This window comes from Solanum stenotomum, chromosome 4, assembly GCF_019186545.1.
Source record: "Solanum stenotomum isolate F172 chromosome 4, ASM1918654v1, whole genome shotgun sequence".
NCBI lineage: Eukaryota > Viridiplantae > Streptophyta > Magnoliopsida > Solanales > Solanaceae > Solanum > Solanum stenotomum.
This window is the reverse complement of record NC_064285.1, coordinates 1,776,199-1,794,629: the sequence shown is the minus strand read 5'-3', so window position 1 is coordinate 1,794,629 and position 18,431 is coordinate 1,776,199. Positions and strand designations below refer to the sequence as shown.

Below are 18,431 nucleotides of genomic sequence, written 5' to 3'. Positions count from 1 at the left end.
CAAACTCTTGACGTAGAAGAGTTGCTAGAATCATCCTCTCTTAACAAGTATAGTGCCAAGAGGTTCAAAATGCATAGAGAAACTGGATAGAAACTCAAGAAAGACTGTATCACAGCATTGCTAATTACTATAACCAAATTGCTTTCAAGAAAAACATTCATATGCCCTACTCCAAGAACAAACAGCTGCTTGCTCTAGAAAGAAACTTCTGCAAGAAAACCTTAAAATCAAAATTGTTTAATCTAACTCAAATTGCAAGGAATCTTAATATAATCTCGGCGCTTAAAACAAAAATATGGGGAACAAACAGACCAAGACAAATCTAATGCTAATTATCTACTCTTCCTCAGCAATTCTTCCCTTCTCGCTGACGTAGATACCATCAAGGAACTTACGGATATCTTTGTTCTTCACATGGCATTTCTGTAGAAGAAAAGAAAAAAAGGTAAACTCAGTATGCAAGAACTTGAAATTCACTATAAAGAGTAAGCACACATTACAGTAAAAATGTAACAGACAGAAAGAAATGGAAAATTTACTTGGTTTATCAGGGCAGCTGATCGAGAGACAAGTTCAATGTCATTTCCATCCAAAACCAACTCATCCTTAACTTTCTCTGAGCGGACAACAGTGACACCGTCAAGCATATCAACTTTCCTCACCTGATACAGTCACAGCAAACAAGTCAGTCTCTTACAGGCTTGCACTTAATTTACATTCACTAGTGTAAGAGCCAAAATGTAAACATTCTCAATGGTTTTCATTTAGATGTCCATCAAGCTGAAATCTGAGACAACAATGTGATGAGGACGACAGCATTCAAATCACTAACCACCAAGCATAGTAACCCAGTAAAACGAGTGTGAAGATTTACATTAAAAGATCAGTTCTACATTCTCTAATTTTAAAAGAAGAGAGTAGTCAAATATACCAATCAATCTAGGACAACTTTTCTTTTGGTATGACCTACTAGGAGAAAACAGTTAAAAGAAAAACACTAAAATACCTTCTTAAAGGTATAATGTCATTTTCTTAGTACCCTTTCCACCATTTGTATAATCTTGAAACAGTCATATCAATACAATAAAGCGCATTGAAAGCTCATAGTAGATAAATCGTGTATACAGTAAACCATGGTTAAGGGACATACAAAATCAATGATATTAGACTATTAGTCTTGCCAGGTGACCTACACGTGCTAAAGGGATGGATAGAGTCAACAATTTAAGCTTCATGAACAAAGGGCAGAATGCTTCTTAATGCCTTTTCACTTCCTATTTGAAAAGTCATCACCAAGCAGCTAATGAAATAGAAAAAGCCATGATCAAAGTGTATTTGGTAGGCATTAGTATCTAGGATTGGGGTAATTGTTTTCTCCAAGGAAAAATTTCCACCAAAGGAACAAATTGAGTTCCACCCATTAGCCGGAGAAGTCACTTTCCCTTACAAACATCTCAACTCCTACAACATATCACTTGCTTAAATCAGAACTTAGACATTGTTAATACTATGTTGCTCGGACTCTTCTAAAAATGTTGACAGTCGTGTCAGATCCTCCAAAAGTAGTGCATTTATCGAAGGACTAAACCAAGGTGCAGCATCATTTACGAGAGTCTGAGCAACATAGATTGAGTGTATCATCAAAACCACTATCTTTATACCTTATATAATGCACATTATAGTTCATACAAGTACATAGATTGAGTGTATCATCAAAACCACTATCTTTATACCTTATATAATGCACATTATAATTCATACAAGTACCATATAAACCAAACACAGGAAAATGATCCAGAAACATTTTTCACCTAAGCTAATTTCCACAAAAAACACTTCCCTTTTAACCAAACAAACTCGATATGTATACAACAGCACCATGGTAATCAAATATTTAAAAGTACCAACAACAGAGTTAAACAAACAGAATATCAATTAAATTATCATCAAAAAGCTAAATACATAACCAAAAAAGAGACAAAAAGGGAAAAAATTTAACCTTTTTCTCGCCGAGAAAGTTACGGATCTCAATGGACTTATTCCCGCCGGTAATGGAAGCATTGATCGGAAAATGAGCATACACAAAACGCATCTTGTACCGGTACCCCTTAGTAACACCAGTGATCAGATTCTCCACATGACTAAGTGCTGTACGAATAGCAGCAGTTGCCTTGCGAGAACTAAACCAAGCATCAATTTTGAGCTTCTTCTTCCCAGTTTCTTCATCCTTAATGAGCTGAAAATCGAGATTTAGATGCTTAAAGTTTCTAGTAAGCTTTCCTCTTGGCCCTTCAATTTCAATTAGCTTTGCTTTCACTTTGATTGTTATCCCATCTGGGATGTCCATTGTTTCCGATGAGAGAATCGTCTTCATTTTTCGTTTTCTGCTCTCTCAGTCGGCGGCGTTTCAGTGAAAGAAAGCAAAAACCCTAGAAGGAGATTTGATGATGATGGAGAATTAGGGATTTTAATAAACCTAGAAATAATGCTTTGGGCTTTTTGAGATGAATGGGCCTTTAACATTATGGTCTAGCCCAAGATAATACCTTTTGCTGTGGCCCATTTCATCCACCGCTAATATTTAAAAATACATAATACATATATGTGTCATTTAACTTGGGTCTTGGCCTTAGCTGAGAGTTATGCCTTCTAATTTTGCGTGTACATAAATAGATACTTAAACTTGTATAAATTTGAACAATTAGACACATACGTCCTTTGTGGCATGTGACGTGTATTATGTCACGTAGAATATGTGTATTTACTTGTTCAACTTTATACAAGTTTAAGTGTTTATTTGTGCATACCTAAAGTTAAAGGGCATAGATGTCAACTGAGCCCAAGTTAAAGGGCACGTTTATGTATTGTGCTATTGAAAAATTAGCCAAATCTCAAAATTAAAGTGGTAATATTTAACCACTCTTTAATACAACTATCAACATGCGCAGTTTCGTCTCACATAATGGAGTTTGGGGAGGATACAGTACGTACACTTTACCTCTACCTCAGAAGTAGACTAGTTGTTTCTGATAGATCTTTCGCTTAAGAAAAACAGTTCAAAGCAGTAAAAACAACAGATAGTAACAGAACAGTACAATAACAAAACAATATGATAGAGTACAACAACAAAACAATACGATAGTCAATGGAATAGTACAATAACAACAATTCGATAGCCAAAGAATAAGAAACAACAGTTAGTAATAGAAAGCAAAGGACAAGAAACTACAAGAATAATACTACAACTACAAATATGGACCGACATCAAGACATTCCTACCTATTAAACTTCTACCTCTAATATATATGTCCTCCATAACCTCATATCTAAGGTCAGTCCTTGGTAAGCTTAGCACTCTTTAATGTGAAAAAAGTTATTTGGATAAGAATATCCTTATCTAAAAGATGGAAAAATTTCTACAATTAACATAATAGGTTGAAGTTCGAATTTTTTATAAGTGAAACTCAAATATATTTTTCCCAACACGATATTTACCATTTAACACCAATACTGTTAAGTAGGCTAATAGTAAATAACATCATGTAAATTGAGACAAAGAAAACGGATATTATACAATACCATTATTAATTCCACAAGTGTCACAGGAAGTCTTAGAAACTTGTATATCTAATTGATAGGATTTCCAAGAATTCAACTCCCAAATTCTAGACTTTGGAATTATTATTAAACAAGGTAAAACATCATTTTCACAGTATTAAATTGGTTTGGACTAATTCCGTGTTCGGCTTTTTAGTTTACAAATAGGTCAAAAAGTCCATCCATACACTGAAAAGTACTAAATTTTGAAGTAGGAATAAGTCAACACACCATAATTATTGAAGTGGACAAATTTCTAGGAAAGCAACTACATATATAATAAAATAAAACAACTTTTATTAGTCTTTAGTTGCAATTTCTTTTTTATCTGCTAGTCTATTGGATATAATATCTTTAAATCTCGCATAAAAAGTATTTTCTTCGGACTCTGCTTATAAAATCATGCTAATATCTTTAAAATCTCTCATATAAAGTACTCTCTTCAGACTCTACTTATAAAATCATGCTATATATGATTTAATACAAAGGAGGAGGCAACCTTTATGCTAAAGAAAAAACTTCCTATACATGTACAAAATAGGAAGAGTAATTCATAAAATTTACAAATATGTATATTGAGGTTCCGATTAATTCAAATTTGTGTCAATTAAGATTCACCCAAAGCAAAAATGCTTTCACAACTATTTATATAGAGGTTTTAACTAATTCAGATTTATGTCACTCAACTAAAGCAAAAATGTTTTTACAGATATTTATATTGAAGTTTTCACTAATTCAAATTTGTGTCAGTTAAGACTCCGGCAAAGCAATAATGTTTTCACAAATATTTATATCAAGGTTTCGACTAATTCAGATTTGCATCAATTAAGACTCAGCTAAGGCAAAAATGCTTCTAACAAGATTTTTTCACACTAGAGACTGAACCCGAGATCTCTGGTCAAGAAAATATCCCCATGTTACATAATGCTCATTTCCAATTTCATTTTTATATGATTAGTCTTTATCATGAGTACCATATGTTTGATACTTTACCCTGAGAATACCAAACTATGAAGAAGTCAAAAAATCATCATTATATAAACACAAAATTGAAACTTTTATTATAATTGCTTCAACAAATTACAAGAAAGTTGAGTTCTTAGCCTTACTAGTTTGACTGACCCCATTGCTACAATAACTCAATAAGTGTAAAAAAGTGATATTTTCCTTCTTGATTTGCTAGGAAGTCTGTCAAGAATATCAAAATATGGAGAAAACCAATTTCAGAACATTTCTTGGTTTTGTATTAGTATTACTACTTAGCAGAATTTGTGTCTGTTGTGCTTCAGAGAGTGATGTTTATTGCTTGAAATCAATAAAAGATTCATTACATGACCCTTTCAATTATTTGGGCTCTTGGGATTTCAGCAATACTACTGAAGGCTTCATCGGTAAATTTTCAGGAGTTCTTTGCTGGCATCCTGATGAGAATAAGGTACTGAGCCTCTCACTTTCAGGCTATGGATTAATAGGTGAGTTTCCTCGTGGCATTCGAAATTGTACAAGCTTGACAAGTTTAGATCTTTCAGGGAACAGCTTGTATGGAACTATCCCTTCTGATATTTCAGCAATAGTTGAACATGTTACTATACTTGATCTCTCAAATAACACGTTTTCGGGTGATATACCACCTGATATAGCTAATTGTCAATACCTTAATGGTCTAAAGTTGGATAATAATTATCTAGAAGGTGAAATTCCAAGCAGAATAGGCTATTTGCCTCGCCTTAAGACGTTCAGTGTAGCCAACAATTACTTGACTGGGCCAGTGCCATCGTCTTTTAGCGAATATATCACAGCTGAGAGTTTTGAAAACAATTCAGAGCTTTGTGGGAAGCCCTTGAAAGGATGTACTGAGGATTCTTGGATAGGGAAACATGTAGATCGTGCTTCGTTCATCAAAGCGTTTGTGATTGGTTGGGTACTTTTGTTTACATTGGTTTTAGTCCTTTGCTTATTTAAATTTCCTGCCAAGGCTATCAACAAGATAGTCTCATTAAACATATGGAAGCTAAGGAAAAAGGAACATTTAACTTCAGGAAGTGAAGAGGAATTAAGCAGCCAACATAAGGTAAAGATCTTACTAAATTTGCTGCACTGCTTGTAGTCTGTAATGTTACCTTTTCTTCTGTAGTTCTAATTTTGTGATTAGTCCTTGCTAGTCCATTATGTTATAAATTATTTATTCATGATCAAACATGATAGCAATAAGGTTCTCAAGTTTCTGTTCTGTATATGTTCAAATGATTCAACTTGTTGTTTTATTTACAGATATTAAAGTTGGAGAAGTTTGTTACGAGAATGAGCTTCACGGAGCTAGAAAATGCGACTTCTGGTTTTAGTGAAGACTATTTAGTAGGAAATGGAATGTTGGGCAAAGTGTACAAGGCAATTCTTCCAAATGGCTGGATACTTGCCATCAAGAAGCTCAATGACTGGGAGAATTTGGAAGACGAGTTTGTCGCGGAGATTACAACTCTTGGTGGTCTGAGACATCGGAACTTATTGCCTCTAATAGGTTTCTGTGCTGAAAAGCAAGAAAGACTTCTTGTTTACAAATACATGCCTAATGGAAGTCTGGATGAATGGCTGCACTCGAATGAAGTTAGCGCCAAAATTTTGGATTTCCCTCTGAGAGCTAAAATTGCACTTGGAATAGCGAAAGGCCTGGCTTGGCTTCATCATGGTTACGAATTGCACGTTACACATGGAAGCATAAGCACGCGATGTATCTTGCTAGATCAAAATCTTGAACCAAAAATATCCAACTTTTGGGAAGCAAAATTTTGGAGTAAGAATGATTCTGCAATAAGTTGGAGTCTTTTCCCAGTAGCTGAATATTCTGGTTTAGGCTCTTACAAGCAAGACATCTACTGTTTTGGTGTCGTGCTTCTCGAGCTGGTAACAGGGAAGGAACCACATGAATTGACTAGCTCAAGAAATCTATTCGATCACTCGCCTTGTCTACTTGATGCAGATAGAAATTTGCTTGGGAAAGGAGCTGATGATTTAATCCTCCAATTTCTTGAATTGGCTTGTGACTGTGTGAAGTTCTTTCCTAATGAAAGGCCAACAATGCTGGAAGTGTATGACAGACTCAACAATATTTCTCAAGGTCGAAGGGACTGGATACAAAAGATACCATTATCAACCGATATTTCAAGTAAATATGACTAGTGCTATTGTTTTTATGGTTACTGAGAAAAACAAATTAGGAATACACTATATTAAAGCATAAAATCCGTGCTTCGAGTCTGTATGCTGATAGCTTTTGTTGCAACTTTAATATATATATATATATATGAATACGTATATATAATCTACAACATTGGAAAGCCTTACCGACTGCAGTTTTCAAGTCTGGCATTAACATCTTGCAGTTTCTTTATTTAGATAGTTTTTATTTGCATATTGTAAAGAAGAGAAGTTGACTATGAATCTGCATATACTAATAGAACAAATCAATGGTATTTAGTAGTTGACTTCATTGTGCTATATTGTGTAGGGTTGACAGAACAATATACAAATCATATTATTGAAAGCTTTCAGGCGGAGAAAATTCTTAGGAAGAAACTATACAATTGCTTACATTTTATTTTTTACCAATTCACTCAAAATCTTAATAGTCTATTGCTCATTTCCTCTTTATATATTCTGTTAGTTCTTGTTTAATGAAATTCTCTTGTTTTATAATCCACCAAGTGTGCCATCCATTCTTATTTGTCTATTCACTTATTCCAACTTCCATGTGTTTGAAAATTTTGTGATGAGAACATCAAACCAAGAATTCAAGAATCATCGATAAATAAAGACAAAAATTGAAACTTTGTCATTGCTACAATATGTGTGAACCATGGAGAAAACCAATTCCAGAACAAGACCTTTCTTTTTCATCTGCACATTTCTTGGCTTTCTATTGATATTACTTAGCAGAATTTGTGTCAGCAGTGCTGCAGAGAGTGATTTTTATTGCTTGAAATCGATAAAAGATTCATTACAAGATCCTTGTAATTCCTTGGGCTCTTGGGATTTCAGCAATGTTACCAAAGGCTTCATCTGCCAATTTAGAGGAATTGAATGCTGGCATGATTATGAGAATAAGGTAATGAACATTAGACTATCAGACTCAGGACTAGTAGGTGAGTTTCCCCAAGGCATTCGAAATTGTACAAGTTTGACTGGTTTAGATCTTTCAGACAACAACTTTTATGGAACTATCCCTTCTGATATTTCCGTAATAGTTGAACATGTTACAACACTTGATCTCTCAAGTAACAAGTTTTCGGGCAATATACCACCTGACATAGCTAATTGTGAATACCTTAACTTTCTAATGTTGAATAACAATAATCTAGGAGGTGAAATTCCAAGCTAGATCAAAATCTTGAACCAAAAATATCCAACTTTTGGGAAGCAAAATTTTGGAGTAAGAATGATTCTGCATTAAGTTGGAGTCTTTTCCCAGCTGAATATTCTGGTTTAGGCTCTTACAAGCAAGACATCTACTGTTTTGGTGTCGTGCTTCTCGAGCTGGTAACAGGGAAGGAACCACATGAATTGACCAGCTCAAGAAATCTATTCGATCACTCGCCTTGTCTACTTGATGCAGATAGAGATTTGCTTGGGAAAGGAGCTGATGATTTAATCCTCCAATTTCTTGAATTGGCTTGTGACTGTGTGAAGTTCTTTCCTAATGAAAGGCCAACAATGCTGGAAGTGTATGACAGACTCAAGAATATTTCTCAAGGTCGAAGGGACTGGATACAAAAGATACCATTATCAGTCGATATTTCAAGTAAATATGACTAGTGCTATTGTTTTTATGGTTACTGAAAAACAAATTAGGAATACACTATTTTAAAGCATGAAATCCGTGCTTTGAGTCCGTATGCTGATAGTTTCTGTTGTAACTGCAATATATATGAATCCGTTCAAGTCAACATCTTGCAGTTTCTTTATTTAGATAGCTTTTATTTGCATATTGTAAAGAAGAGAAGTTGACTATGAATCTGTATACTAATAGAACAAATCAACCAGTTTGAAAAAAGAATATATACTTACAAATAAGAACAAATCAATTGTATTTAGTAGCTGACTTCTTTGTGCTATATAAGTAGGGTTGACACAACAATATACAAATCGTATATTGAAAGATTTTCAGGTGGAGAAAATTCTTGGAAAGAAACTATACAATTGTTTTTTTGTTGGCGTAACTGTTAAGTTGTTGCCTTGTGATCAAGAGGTCACGTGTTCGAGCTGTGAAAATAGTCTCTTGCAGAGATACATGGTTAGGCTACATACTATAGACTGTAGCGGGAGCTTAGTGCACTGGACTGCCTTTTTAAAAAAAATCTTATAGTATATTGTTCATCTCCTCTTCATAAATTCTGTCTATTCTTGTTTAAAATGAAATACTCTTGTTTTATAACCCCCAGAGTGTCATCCATTCTTATTTGTCTATTCACTTATTCCAACTTCCATATGTTTGAAAATTCTATGCTGAAAACATCAAGCCTCCGAATTCAAGAATCATCCATAAATAAAGAGAAAAATTGAAGCTTTGTCATTGCAACAATATGTGTAAACTATGGAGAAAACCAATATCAAAACAAGAACTTTCTTTTTCATTTGCACATTTCTTGGCTTTCTATTGATATTTCTTAGCAGAATTTCTGTCTGCAGTGCTGCAGAGAGTGATTTTTATTGCTTGAAATCGATAAAAGATTCATTACAAGATCCTTTCAATTCTTTGGACTCCTGGGATTTCAGCAATGCTAATGAAGGCTTCATCTGTGATTTCAAGGGAGTTAACTGCTGGAATAGTAATGAGAATAAGGTAATGGACCTCAGACTTTCAGCCTTAGGATTAATTGGTGAGTTTCCTCGAGGCATTCGAAATTGTACAAGCTTAACAGGTTTATATCTTTCTGGCAACAACTTGTATGGAACCATCCCTTCTGATATTTCAGTGATACTTAAATATGTTACAATACTTGACCTCTCATATAACATGTTTTCTGGCTATATACCACCTGATATAGCTAATTGTCAATACCTTAATGTTCTAAAGTTGGACTATAATAATCTAGAAGGTGAAATCCCAAGAAGAATAGGCTATTTGCCTCGCCTTAAGATGTTCACTGTAGCCAACAATTACTTGACTGGACCAGTGCCATCGTTTGTTAGCGAAAATATCACAGCTGAGAGTTTTGCAAACAATGAGCTTTGTGGGAAGCCCTTGAAAGGATGTGAGGATTCTTGGATATGGAAACATATAGATCGTGATTCGTTCATCAAAGCGTTTGTGATTGGTTGGGTACTTTTCTTTACATTGGTTTTAGTCCTTTGTTTATTTCAGTTTCCTGTCAAGATAATCTTATTGAACAAATGGAAGTTGAGGTCAATGAAACATATAAACTCAGGAAGTGAAGAGGAATTAATCAGCCAACAGAAGGTAACTATCTAATTTATAATTTCCCCCCTGCATATTGTTGAGTAACAATTTTGCTGCACTGCTTGTAGTTCAAATCTTGTGATTAGTCCTTGCAAGTCCTTTATGTTATTATTCGATCAATAGTCAAACGTCATAGAATTCTATTGTGTGTATGTTCCAATGATTTAACTTGCTGTTCTACAGATATTAAAGCTGGAGAAGTTTGTTACAAGAATGAGCTTAAAGGAGCTGGAAATCGCGACTTCTGATTTTAATGATGACTATTTAGTAGGAATTGGAATGTTTGGCAAAGTTTACAAAGCAATTCTTCGAAATGGCTGGACACTTGCAATCAAGAAGCTGAATGACTGGGAGAATTTGGAGGAGGAGTTTGTCTCGGAGATTACAACTCTTGGTGGTCTGAGGCATCGGAACCTATTGCCTCTTATAGGTTTCTGTGTTGAAAGGGAAAAAAAACTTCTCGTTTACAAATACATGCGTTATGGAAGTCTTCATGAATGGCTGCACTCAAATAAAGACAAGGCCAAGATTTTAGACTTCCGTCTTAGAGTTAAAATTGCACTTGGGATAGCAAAAGGTGTAGCTTGGCTTCATCATGGTTACAAATTGCACGTTACACACGGAAGCATAAGCACGCGATGTATCTTGCTAGATCAAAATTTTGAGCCCAAAATATCGAACTTTTGGGAAGCAAAAATTTGGAGTAAGAATGATGCTGCATTAAGTTGGAGTCTTTTCCCAGTAGCTGAATATTCATGTTTAGGTTCTTACAAGAAAGACATCTACTGCTTTGGCGTCCTGCTTCTCGAGCTGGTTACAGGGAAGGAACCGCATGAATTGACAAGCTCGAGAAATCTGTTTGATCACTCGCCTTGTCTACTTGATGCAGATAAAGATTTGCTTGGGAAAGGAATCAACGATTTGATCCTCGAATTTCTAGAGTTAGCTTGTGACTGTGTGAAGTTCTTACCTAATGAAAGGCCAACAATGCTGGAAGTTTATGACAAACTCAAGACAATTTCTCAAGGTCGAAACGACGACTAGGTATAGAAAACTCCCTTATATTCAACTGGCATTTGAAGTCTATAGAACTAGTACTATTGTTTATAATTTACAGTATTGGAAAGTTGTATTTATTTGATTGCATTTGTGGTTGTCTTAAAGAATCTACTGATGCTGCATTGACTAATTAGTTAACATTTTGTAGTCATTTGTCTACTAAAATTGGCCTCAAGTAGTTCCTCAGAACATTAGCATTTTGTCAACTGTAAATAGCACTTTTCAAACACTATAACCATGATATTCAAAACCAACTTCAATCCCCGCACCATTAACTAGAGGTCTTGAGTTTGAGCCCCTAGGAATGGAAAAAACCCTGTTGAGAGTGCCTCCCTTTTAAATAGGTCCTGCAATGCGTGAATCCGACACTTGATCAGTAATATCAAATATGTAGAGATGCTAACTACATTGAGTCTAGTCAGTAAGGAAGTCTAGTTAATTCTGACACTAGAGAAAGATTGTGTGGCCCTGCACATATATGTGTGTTTCGATAACATTTGGGTGATAGTTCAGATAGAAAATTCGCATGAAACTCGAAAAAATCGAAATGCTTTAAGTGTGTTTATATTTATAGTAATAAGGAAAACTAGACAACGATCAACTACCTACTTATTAACCTTCTACCATATTCCTCAATATCCATTTCATATCCTCCTATTTAGAGTTATATACATTGTTTAAACATATAATCAAATGTCATCTCTAGTATAAATCTCCATATATAATAAGTTTTCTATGACACAAATCTGAATTAATTGAGATTATGATTTCGGAACACCAAATGATTACAAAAATATTAAATGATATGTAGCAAATGATCATGCCATATTTATATGGTAACTTTTGTACTAAAAATTAAGGTGCACATTTTTTGTGTGCCGTGTCTCCCCTTTTTGTTAAGCTTAAGCAACTTGAAATTACTTTATATTACTTGACGTGTTCTTTTTTTTGTTTCTCCCAAATGTAACTTGACGTATTTTAATCTCTATTTTCAATAATCATTAAACTTGTAGGTCAAGGAAAACATTATTTGTATTTTGTGTCGATTAGACTTGTATATTAGAAAAATGTGTACTTGTTTTTATGTGTTTCATAATGGTGTAATTAATACGATGTAAATACACATAACTCAAATTTAAAAAGAAACTTTTGGTAAATTCCATCTTTTTTAAATTAAAAAAAAAAAGTTGATCAGGCATGTTTTATCCTTTACGACATTTTTCGATGCAAATCTAAATTAGTCAAGCCGAAATTTTTTTAAAAATAAAATAAAAAAATCCTAGTATGTTTATTACATGATGGTGCAACTCCCCCCCCCCCCCCCCCCCCCCCCCCCCCCCCCCNCCCCCCCCCCCCCCCCCCCCAAACCCCAACACCACGACGATGCACATACTCAGCCGTTATTTTTTCACAAACAGTGATAATGTCGTCAACTTCTCTTTTGGACAAACAAGAAAATTGTGAGGAAAACATATAGGAATAACATATTATTTTATAATATATATTTTTTTAAAAGAATATGTAAACAATCGATTGAACTATTAAGATTCGCAGTAACATGTTTGGAATTATTATTTTTTCTCATTTTATCTAGCTCAAAATTTGAACTTTTTGTAGTTTCCTTTTATGTTTTGATGATTATTATCAATAAAAAGGACCAAATAGGTATGGATATTTTTATTTAGAAAAACTTATAGTGTGTTTGGCTAAATTTTAATTATTTGTTTAAAAAAAAAGATTTTTAATCATATACTCCGTTCTTTTCGTATGGCACAATTCGAATTTGGAGAGTCAAATTTTCTTACATTTGATTATGAATTCTTATGTACAATCTCTAAGTTTATTAAATAAAATTTATATATTTGAAAACTACATAAAAAGTACTACAAATCACAATAATTAACAATTCAAAATATTTAAAAGACATAAAAGAAAAACTTATTTGGCTCTCGAAATAAAAAAGACACCACGTTAATTTTCAATACTAAAAATTAATAATTTCTGTTTGATCAATGTTTCCAAAAGTGTTTTTGCGGAAAAAATAACTTCTACTACTCAAAAAATATTCACAAAAACTTAGTCAAACATCTTAATTTTCTAAAATAAGCATATTTTTTAAAAGATAAATAAAAATAAACAGTGTATTAATTCCAAAGCTAAATGGTTTTCCTATAATTGTGTAAACCTGTCGTGGCCATGTAGCACTATAAAATAGGATATAAATTGTTCATGCCTAAAAAGTCAATTAACTGAATCAATAAAGCTTAATAAAGAACCGTTTTATATGAAAAAAGAAGCTTTATATATATATTCTTCTCTTTTTCTTGAACAAGTTCACGTTTAATTTTTCATAACCAACTTTCACTTTCTCTCATATAAAAAAACCATTTCGTATTAAATTGTTTGTCGTATAATATATACGTTCCTTAAAAAAATATTAAAATGAAATAAAATGAAAAATAATTAATTTTATCTCAAACTTTTAAAAATGAAAAAATATTTGAGACAACTGTTATAAAAAATCATGACAGATAATTTAAGACGGGGAATATTTTTTTCTGTTTAATAAATCAAAAAAGAAAAAAACAGTTCAGGTCATTGACCCTATTATATGCCAAATTAAGCTCAAATTGTTTTCTTTAGCTTATTGCTAAAAAAAACTTTTAGTTAGTACAATTTTTTTTTTGGGCTAAACTCTTTAACATGTGACCAAAGAATATTTTTCTAATTGCCTTTTCTTTTTTCTCAAAAATTTCATTTTTTTAAAAGTAAGTTATACTGAAAAAAAAAACAGTTTTTCTTGCTTTTTTTATTCCATAAAAAGATCATTCTTTTCTGAAGTGGAAAACTGAAGAAGTTATAAATTAAAGCTCATAACTCAGAAACTGCTCATAATTCTCAACTCTTGAAATCTTCTCTAATTTATTTTTTTTAATTTTTTAATTTTCATATTTCATCAAGAAACATGAAAATTAACAACCCCTTTTCTTCATTTCTTCTAATTTCATTTTTTTCAATTTTTTTCACAAAATCCATAGCTGATGTTATGTTTTTAAATGTTATAAACTTTGGTGCAAAATCAGATAGCAAAACAGACTCATCATATGCATTTTCATCTGCTTGGGACTTAGCTTGTAACTCTTCAAAATCATCAACAATTTATGTACCAAAAGGGAATTTTTTAGTTAAACAAGTATATTTTAAAGGAAAATGCAACAACAATGCCATAATTTTTCGTATCGATGGCACAATTGTAGCGCCTTTCGATTATAATGTGATTGGAAATGAAAAAAATTGGATTTTATTTCAAGGTGTTGATGGTGTTTCAATTCTTGGTGGTAATCTTGATGGACAAGGATCTGGTTTATGGACTTGCAAAAGTTCTAGCAAGAACTGCCCCAGAGGAGCTACGGTACGTTTAACTTATATATACTGACAGTATCACAGTGCGTACTTTGTTTTCCATGTTAGTACTAATCTCACTTTTTTTTATGAATTGTTACATGTAGTTATCAACCCCATTAGATATAACTATTTTGTTTTGTTATCGAGGTTATGTGCTAGTTATGATCTTTTAGATAACCAGAGAGTATAACTTAATTATTATACTATACTCAAAATTTCTTTCCTTTTTAGCAAGAACTGTTCTAGGGGAGAATTTTAACTTATATACACTGACAACATAAAAAACGTAACTATATGTACTACTTTTGTCATGTTATAGCAAGTAACTTGCTGTTACGATAGACTATAGTTATCTTTTAGATAATTTGATATCGTGATATAGGTTGATCAAAGACTGTTCATTACTCAAAAAATTAGCAGTTTTCTTTATGAGTGTAACGTTTCCTTCAAATAAGGATAAATGTGTACTTTATGTGAATAACTGTCAAGACATTTTTTACATTGTTATTTATGGTTTATTATTTTTTTTGTATTAATTAAGTTCTGTTTTTTGAACTAAATTTAAAAATTGTTATTGTTTTCTTGCTATTTTTTGCAGACTCTGGGATTTTCTAACTCTAACAATGTATCGATAACGGGGCTAACTTCATTGAACAGCCAAATGTTTCATATTGTCATCAATGGTTGCAAAAATGTGAAATTGCAAGGTGTTAAGGTTTATGCCCCGGGGGAAAGCCCGAATACTGATGGAATTCATGTTCAATTATCGTCTGATATCTCAATCTTGAACTCGATAATCAGTACTGGAGATGATTGTGTATCCATTGGTCCAGGAACTACTAATTTGTGGATCCAAAATGTCGCGTGTGGCCCTGGCCATGGAATCAGGTAATATTAGTGTTAAGGTTTGTCATATTGAAAATAAGACATGTAACCTGTTACAACAGATAAATGTTACATGATTTATGGGTAGACATCCTTAAAATGTAGGACCTGTGATCTTGAAAATAAGACATGTGACGTTCTACAACATGTAAAAATTCTTCAAACTGATGATGTATATAACTTAAAACTCCGTCTATTTTGTGTAGCATTGGAAGTTTAGCAAAGGATTTTGAAGAAGCAGGGGTGCAAAATGTGACAGTAAAATCAGTTATGTTTATGAACACACAAAATGGTGTGAGGATCAAAACATGGGGCAGACCAAGTACTGGATTTGTCAACAATGTACTTTTCCAGCACGTTACGATGATTGATGTACAAAATCCAATTGTTATCGATCAAAATTACTGTCCGTACAACAAAAATTGTCCAGGACAAGTCTCGGGTGTGAAAGTAAGTGATGTTACATATCAAGATATACATGGAAGCTCAGCAACACGAGTCGCGATGAAATTTGATTGCAGTAAGAGAAATCCATGTAAAGGAATAAAATTGGAAGATGTTAATCTGAGTTATAAGAATGAACCAGCTGCTGAAGCTTCATGTGCTAATGTTGCAGGAACAACTACTGGTGTAATTCAACCTACTAGTTGTTTGTAAGGGAAAATTCGATAAAAAATAGTTCATATTTTTTCGTATATTTAGCTTAGCTTTGTCATTTTCACCTTTCGAATTAGAAAAGTTTACTTGAGTCTATAGCGCGATTTGAAAGTGAAATTGTTGTCTCACTATTCATTTTAATAGCATGTCTTTCTACTTTCGTCTATTTGAAGTTTCAATTACATACAATAGACTAAAACCAGAAGTCGCGATTTTCAGCTCCTTGAAGCTCATTGAACAAAACAAAACAGAACAGAACAGAACGAACGTTAACAAGGTTATTGCTATGACATTAGTTCATCGTTATATAGAATTTATACGCGGATTTGTTAGGATGAATAAAAATTAATAGAACATCAACAACCAGTATATATATATATATATATATATATATATATATATATATATATATATATATATATATATATATATAGTAGTAATACATTATACAAAAGAATCGAAAAATACAGTTAATAAGTTGGACCCTAACTAGGCCAGACTCCAAACAAGTAACAGAACAAATAAAAATTACATTACATTCATCTGTTTTTTCTTCTTCTAGGTACATATAGCAAATTTAATATTCGTATATGAGTGTATTTCTTGGTTATATTCTGTATATTTAATTACAAAATACATACTTAAATGTGTAATTTTTGTTGTTATTTATAAGCAGCTAGTAAGTTCTTTGAAACCAGAAGCTCTTCCTGCAGCATTAACACATGAAGCTTCAGCGCGACCATTTTTATAACTAAGATTTACATTGTCAAGTGTTATTCCAGAACATGGATTCGTTTTGCTACAATTTAATTTCACTGCAACTTCTGTAGCCGATGTTCCATGTATGTCTTGATACGTTACATCACTTATCTTCACACCCGAGCCCTAAAAAAACAGAAAGTATGTAATGTAATTAGCTAGATTAAGGTAAAGGAACACGCGATTCATCTTATTTTATCATAATTGTGATGAATTAGTACCTGATGAGGGCAACTTTCATGATTAGGACAGTAGTTTTGGTCTATGATTATCGGGTTTTGAACGTTAGACATAACGATATGTTGAAACAGAACATGTCTAACAAAGCCACTACTAGGCCTTGCCCAAGTTTTTACCCTCACACCATTCTGTGTCCCCGTGAAGGTAACCGTCTTAACTGTCACATTTTGTACTCCTTGCTCTTTCGATTCCCAACCTAAGCTTCCAATACTACATAAATATCGAGATTTGGACATACATTTTAGTCGAAAAAAGATGAATCAAACATAAGGAATTAATCATTGATATGTTGTGTTTCAAACCTAATTCCATGGCCAGGGCCACAAGCAATGCCTTCAATCCATAAGTTAGAGTTTCCAGGGCCAATAGATATACAATCATCTCCAGTACCAATATTTGAGTTCATAATACTCACTCCTGAAGATGATTGCACATGAATTCCATCAGTATTAGGGCTATTTCCTGGAGCTAACACCTTCACTCCTTGTAGCTTCGCGTTATTGCAACCATCTACTAAGATATGGAACATTTGGCTATTTTGTACAGTTACTCCGTTCATTACAATGTTGTTTGAGTTGTAAAAAGCTAGAGCCTGAAACCAAAATTTAATGTAAAATATGAAAACATTGTTCAACCAAATATTTTAAAAAACATTTTCCATAGAAAACATAACGCACTGTAGTTCCTTTGGGGCAAGTCTTTTTGGAGTTTTTGCAAGTCCAAAGACTAGCACCTTGACCATCAAAAATTCCACCATAGATAGAAACTCTGTTTACATTTTCAAATGTTATCCAATTTCCATCATTGCCAATCACATTATAATCAGAGGGAGCTCTGAGAGTTCCATCAATACGTATAGTAATAGCGTTACGTTTGCATGTTTGACCATTAAAATATGCCTTGCGAATCAAGTAAATTCCACGTGGCACATAAATAGTGGACGCGCTCGTAGAAGCACATGCTGATCCCCATGCACTTAAAAATGCTTTTGATGAGTCTGTTTTGCCATTGGATTTTGCTCCATAATTTTGGACATTGTAAATGGTATTGGATGCTAATGATAAGTTGAAGAAAAAGAAGAAGAAAATTGCTAAGGGACTCATTTTGCTAAGGGAAAAGTGGTACAAAGATTTAAGAGGGATTTATAGGATTAATTAATTGATCAAATGGATAGGTGAATGGTGATGAGGAATTGGAGTAGTTTAGAGGGATATTTATAGAAGTAAAAAATGAAGAAGATATTTTTATCAATGAAAGTTAGGTTTTTCAAATAATATTTGGTCATGTTGAGATTTGGGGAAATGAGACTTTTAAATTACAATCCAATAATATAAGTAATCACACGAGTCCAAATCAACAAATTGTTGGCACCTTA

General features: G+C 33.2%; 6 protein-coding genes across 6 annotated transcripts; 4 read left to right on the top strand and 2 right to left on the bottom strand.

Annotated features, from left to right (window-relative positions):
• Positions 1–210: 210 nt before the first annotated feature.
• Positions 211–2,449, bottom strand: LOC125862407 (60S ribosomal protein L9-1-like). Its single transcript, XM_049542462.1, has 3 exons — positions 2,000–2,449; positions 540–662; positions 211–423 (listed from the first exon to the last, which is right to left on the bottom strand). The coding sequence occupies exons 1-3, from the start codon at positions 2,372–2,374 to the stop codon at positions 337–339; spliced, it is 585 nt and encodes a 194-aa protein (XP_049398419.1). The 5' UTR covers positions 2,375–2,449; the 3' UTR covers positions 211–336.
• Positions 2,450–4,654: 2,205 nt separating this feature from the next.
• Positions 4,655–6,923, top strand: LOC125862880 (probably inactive leucine-rich repeat receptor-like protein kinase At5g48380). The gene is made up of 2 exons (XM_049543002.1): positions 4,655–5,668; positions 5,869–6,923. Exons 1-2 carry the CDS (start codon positions 4,805–4,807, stop codon positions 6,772–6,774), a joined length of 1,770 nt encoding a protein of 589 aa, XP_049398959.1. The 5' UTR covers positions 4,655–4,804; the 3' UTR covers positions 6,775–6,923.
• A 192-nt stretch (positions 6,924–7,115) lies between these two features.
• On the top strand, positions 7,116–7,977 carry LOC125862881 (inactive LRR receptor-like serine/threonine-protein kinase BIR2). The gene has a single exon (XM_049543004.1). It carries the CDS (start codon positions 7,451–7,453, stop codon positions 7,970–7,972), a length of 522 nt encoding a protein of 173 aa, XP_049398961.1. The 5' UTR covers positions 7,116–7,450; the 3' UTR covers positions 7,973–7,977.
• A 1,207-nt stretch (positions 7,978–9,184) lies between these two features.
• LOC125862804 (probably inactive leucine-rich repeat receptor-like protein kinase At5g48380) lies at positions 9,185–11,158 on the top strand. The gene is made up of 2 exons (XM_049542926.1): positions 9,185–10,051; positions 10,235–11,158. Exons 1-2 carry the CDS (start codon positions 9,185–9,187, stop codon positions 11,093–11,095), a joined length of 1,728 nt encoding a protein of 575 aa, XP_049398883.1. The 3' UTR covers positions 11,096–11,158.
• A 2,911-nt stretch (positions 11,159–14,069) lies between these two features.
• LOC125862861 (polygalacturonase-like) lies at positions 14,070–16,208 on the top strand. Its single transcript, XM_049542985.1, has 3 exons — positions 14,070–14,522; positions 15,114–15,403; positions 15,607–16,208. Exons 1-3 carry the CDS (start codon positions 14,076–14,078, stop codon positions 16,055–16,057), a joined length of 1,188 nt encoding a protein of 395 aa, XP_049398942.1. The 5' UTR covers positions 14,070–14,075; the 3' UTR covers positions 16,058–16,208.
• Positions 16,209–16,707: 499 nt separating this feature from the next.
• Positions 16,708–18,159, bottom strand: LOC125862569 (polygalacturonase-like). The gene is made up of 4 exons (XM_049542678.1): positions 17,734–18,159; positions 17,359–17,648; positions 17,038–17,266; positions 16,708–16,942 (listed from the first exon to the last, which is right to left on the bottom strand). Exons 1-4 carry the CDS (start codon positions 18,157–18,159, stop codon positions 16,724–16,726), a joined length of 1,164 nt encoding a protein of 387 aa, XP_049398635.1. The 3' UTR covers positions 16,708–16,723.
• Positions 18,160–18,431: the final 272 nt, after the last annotated feature.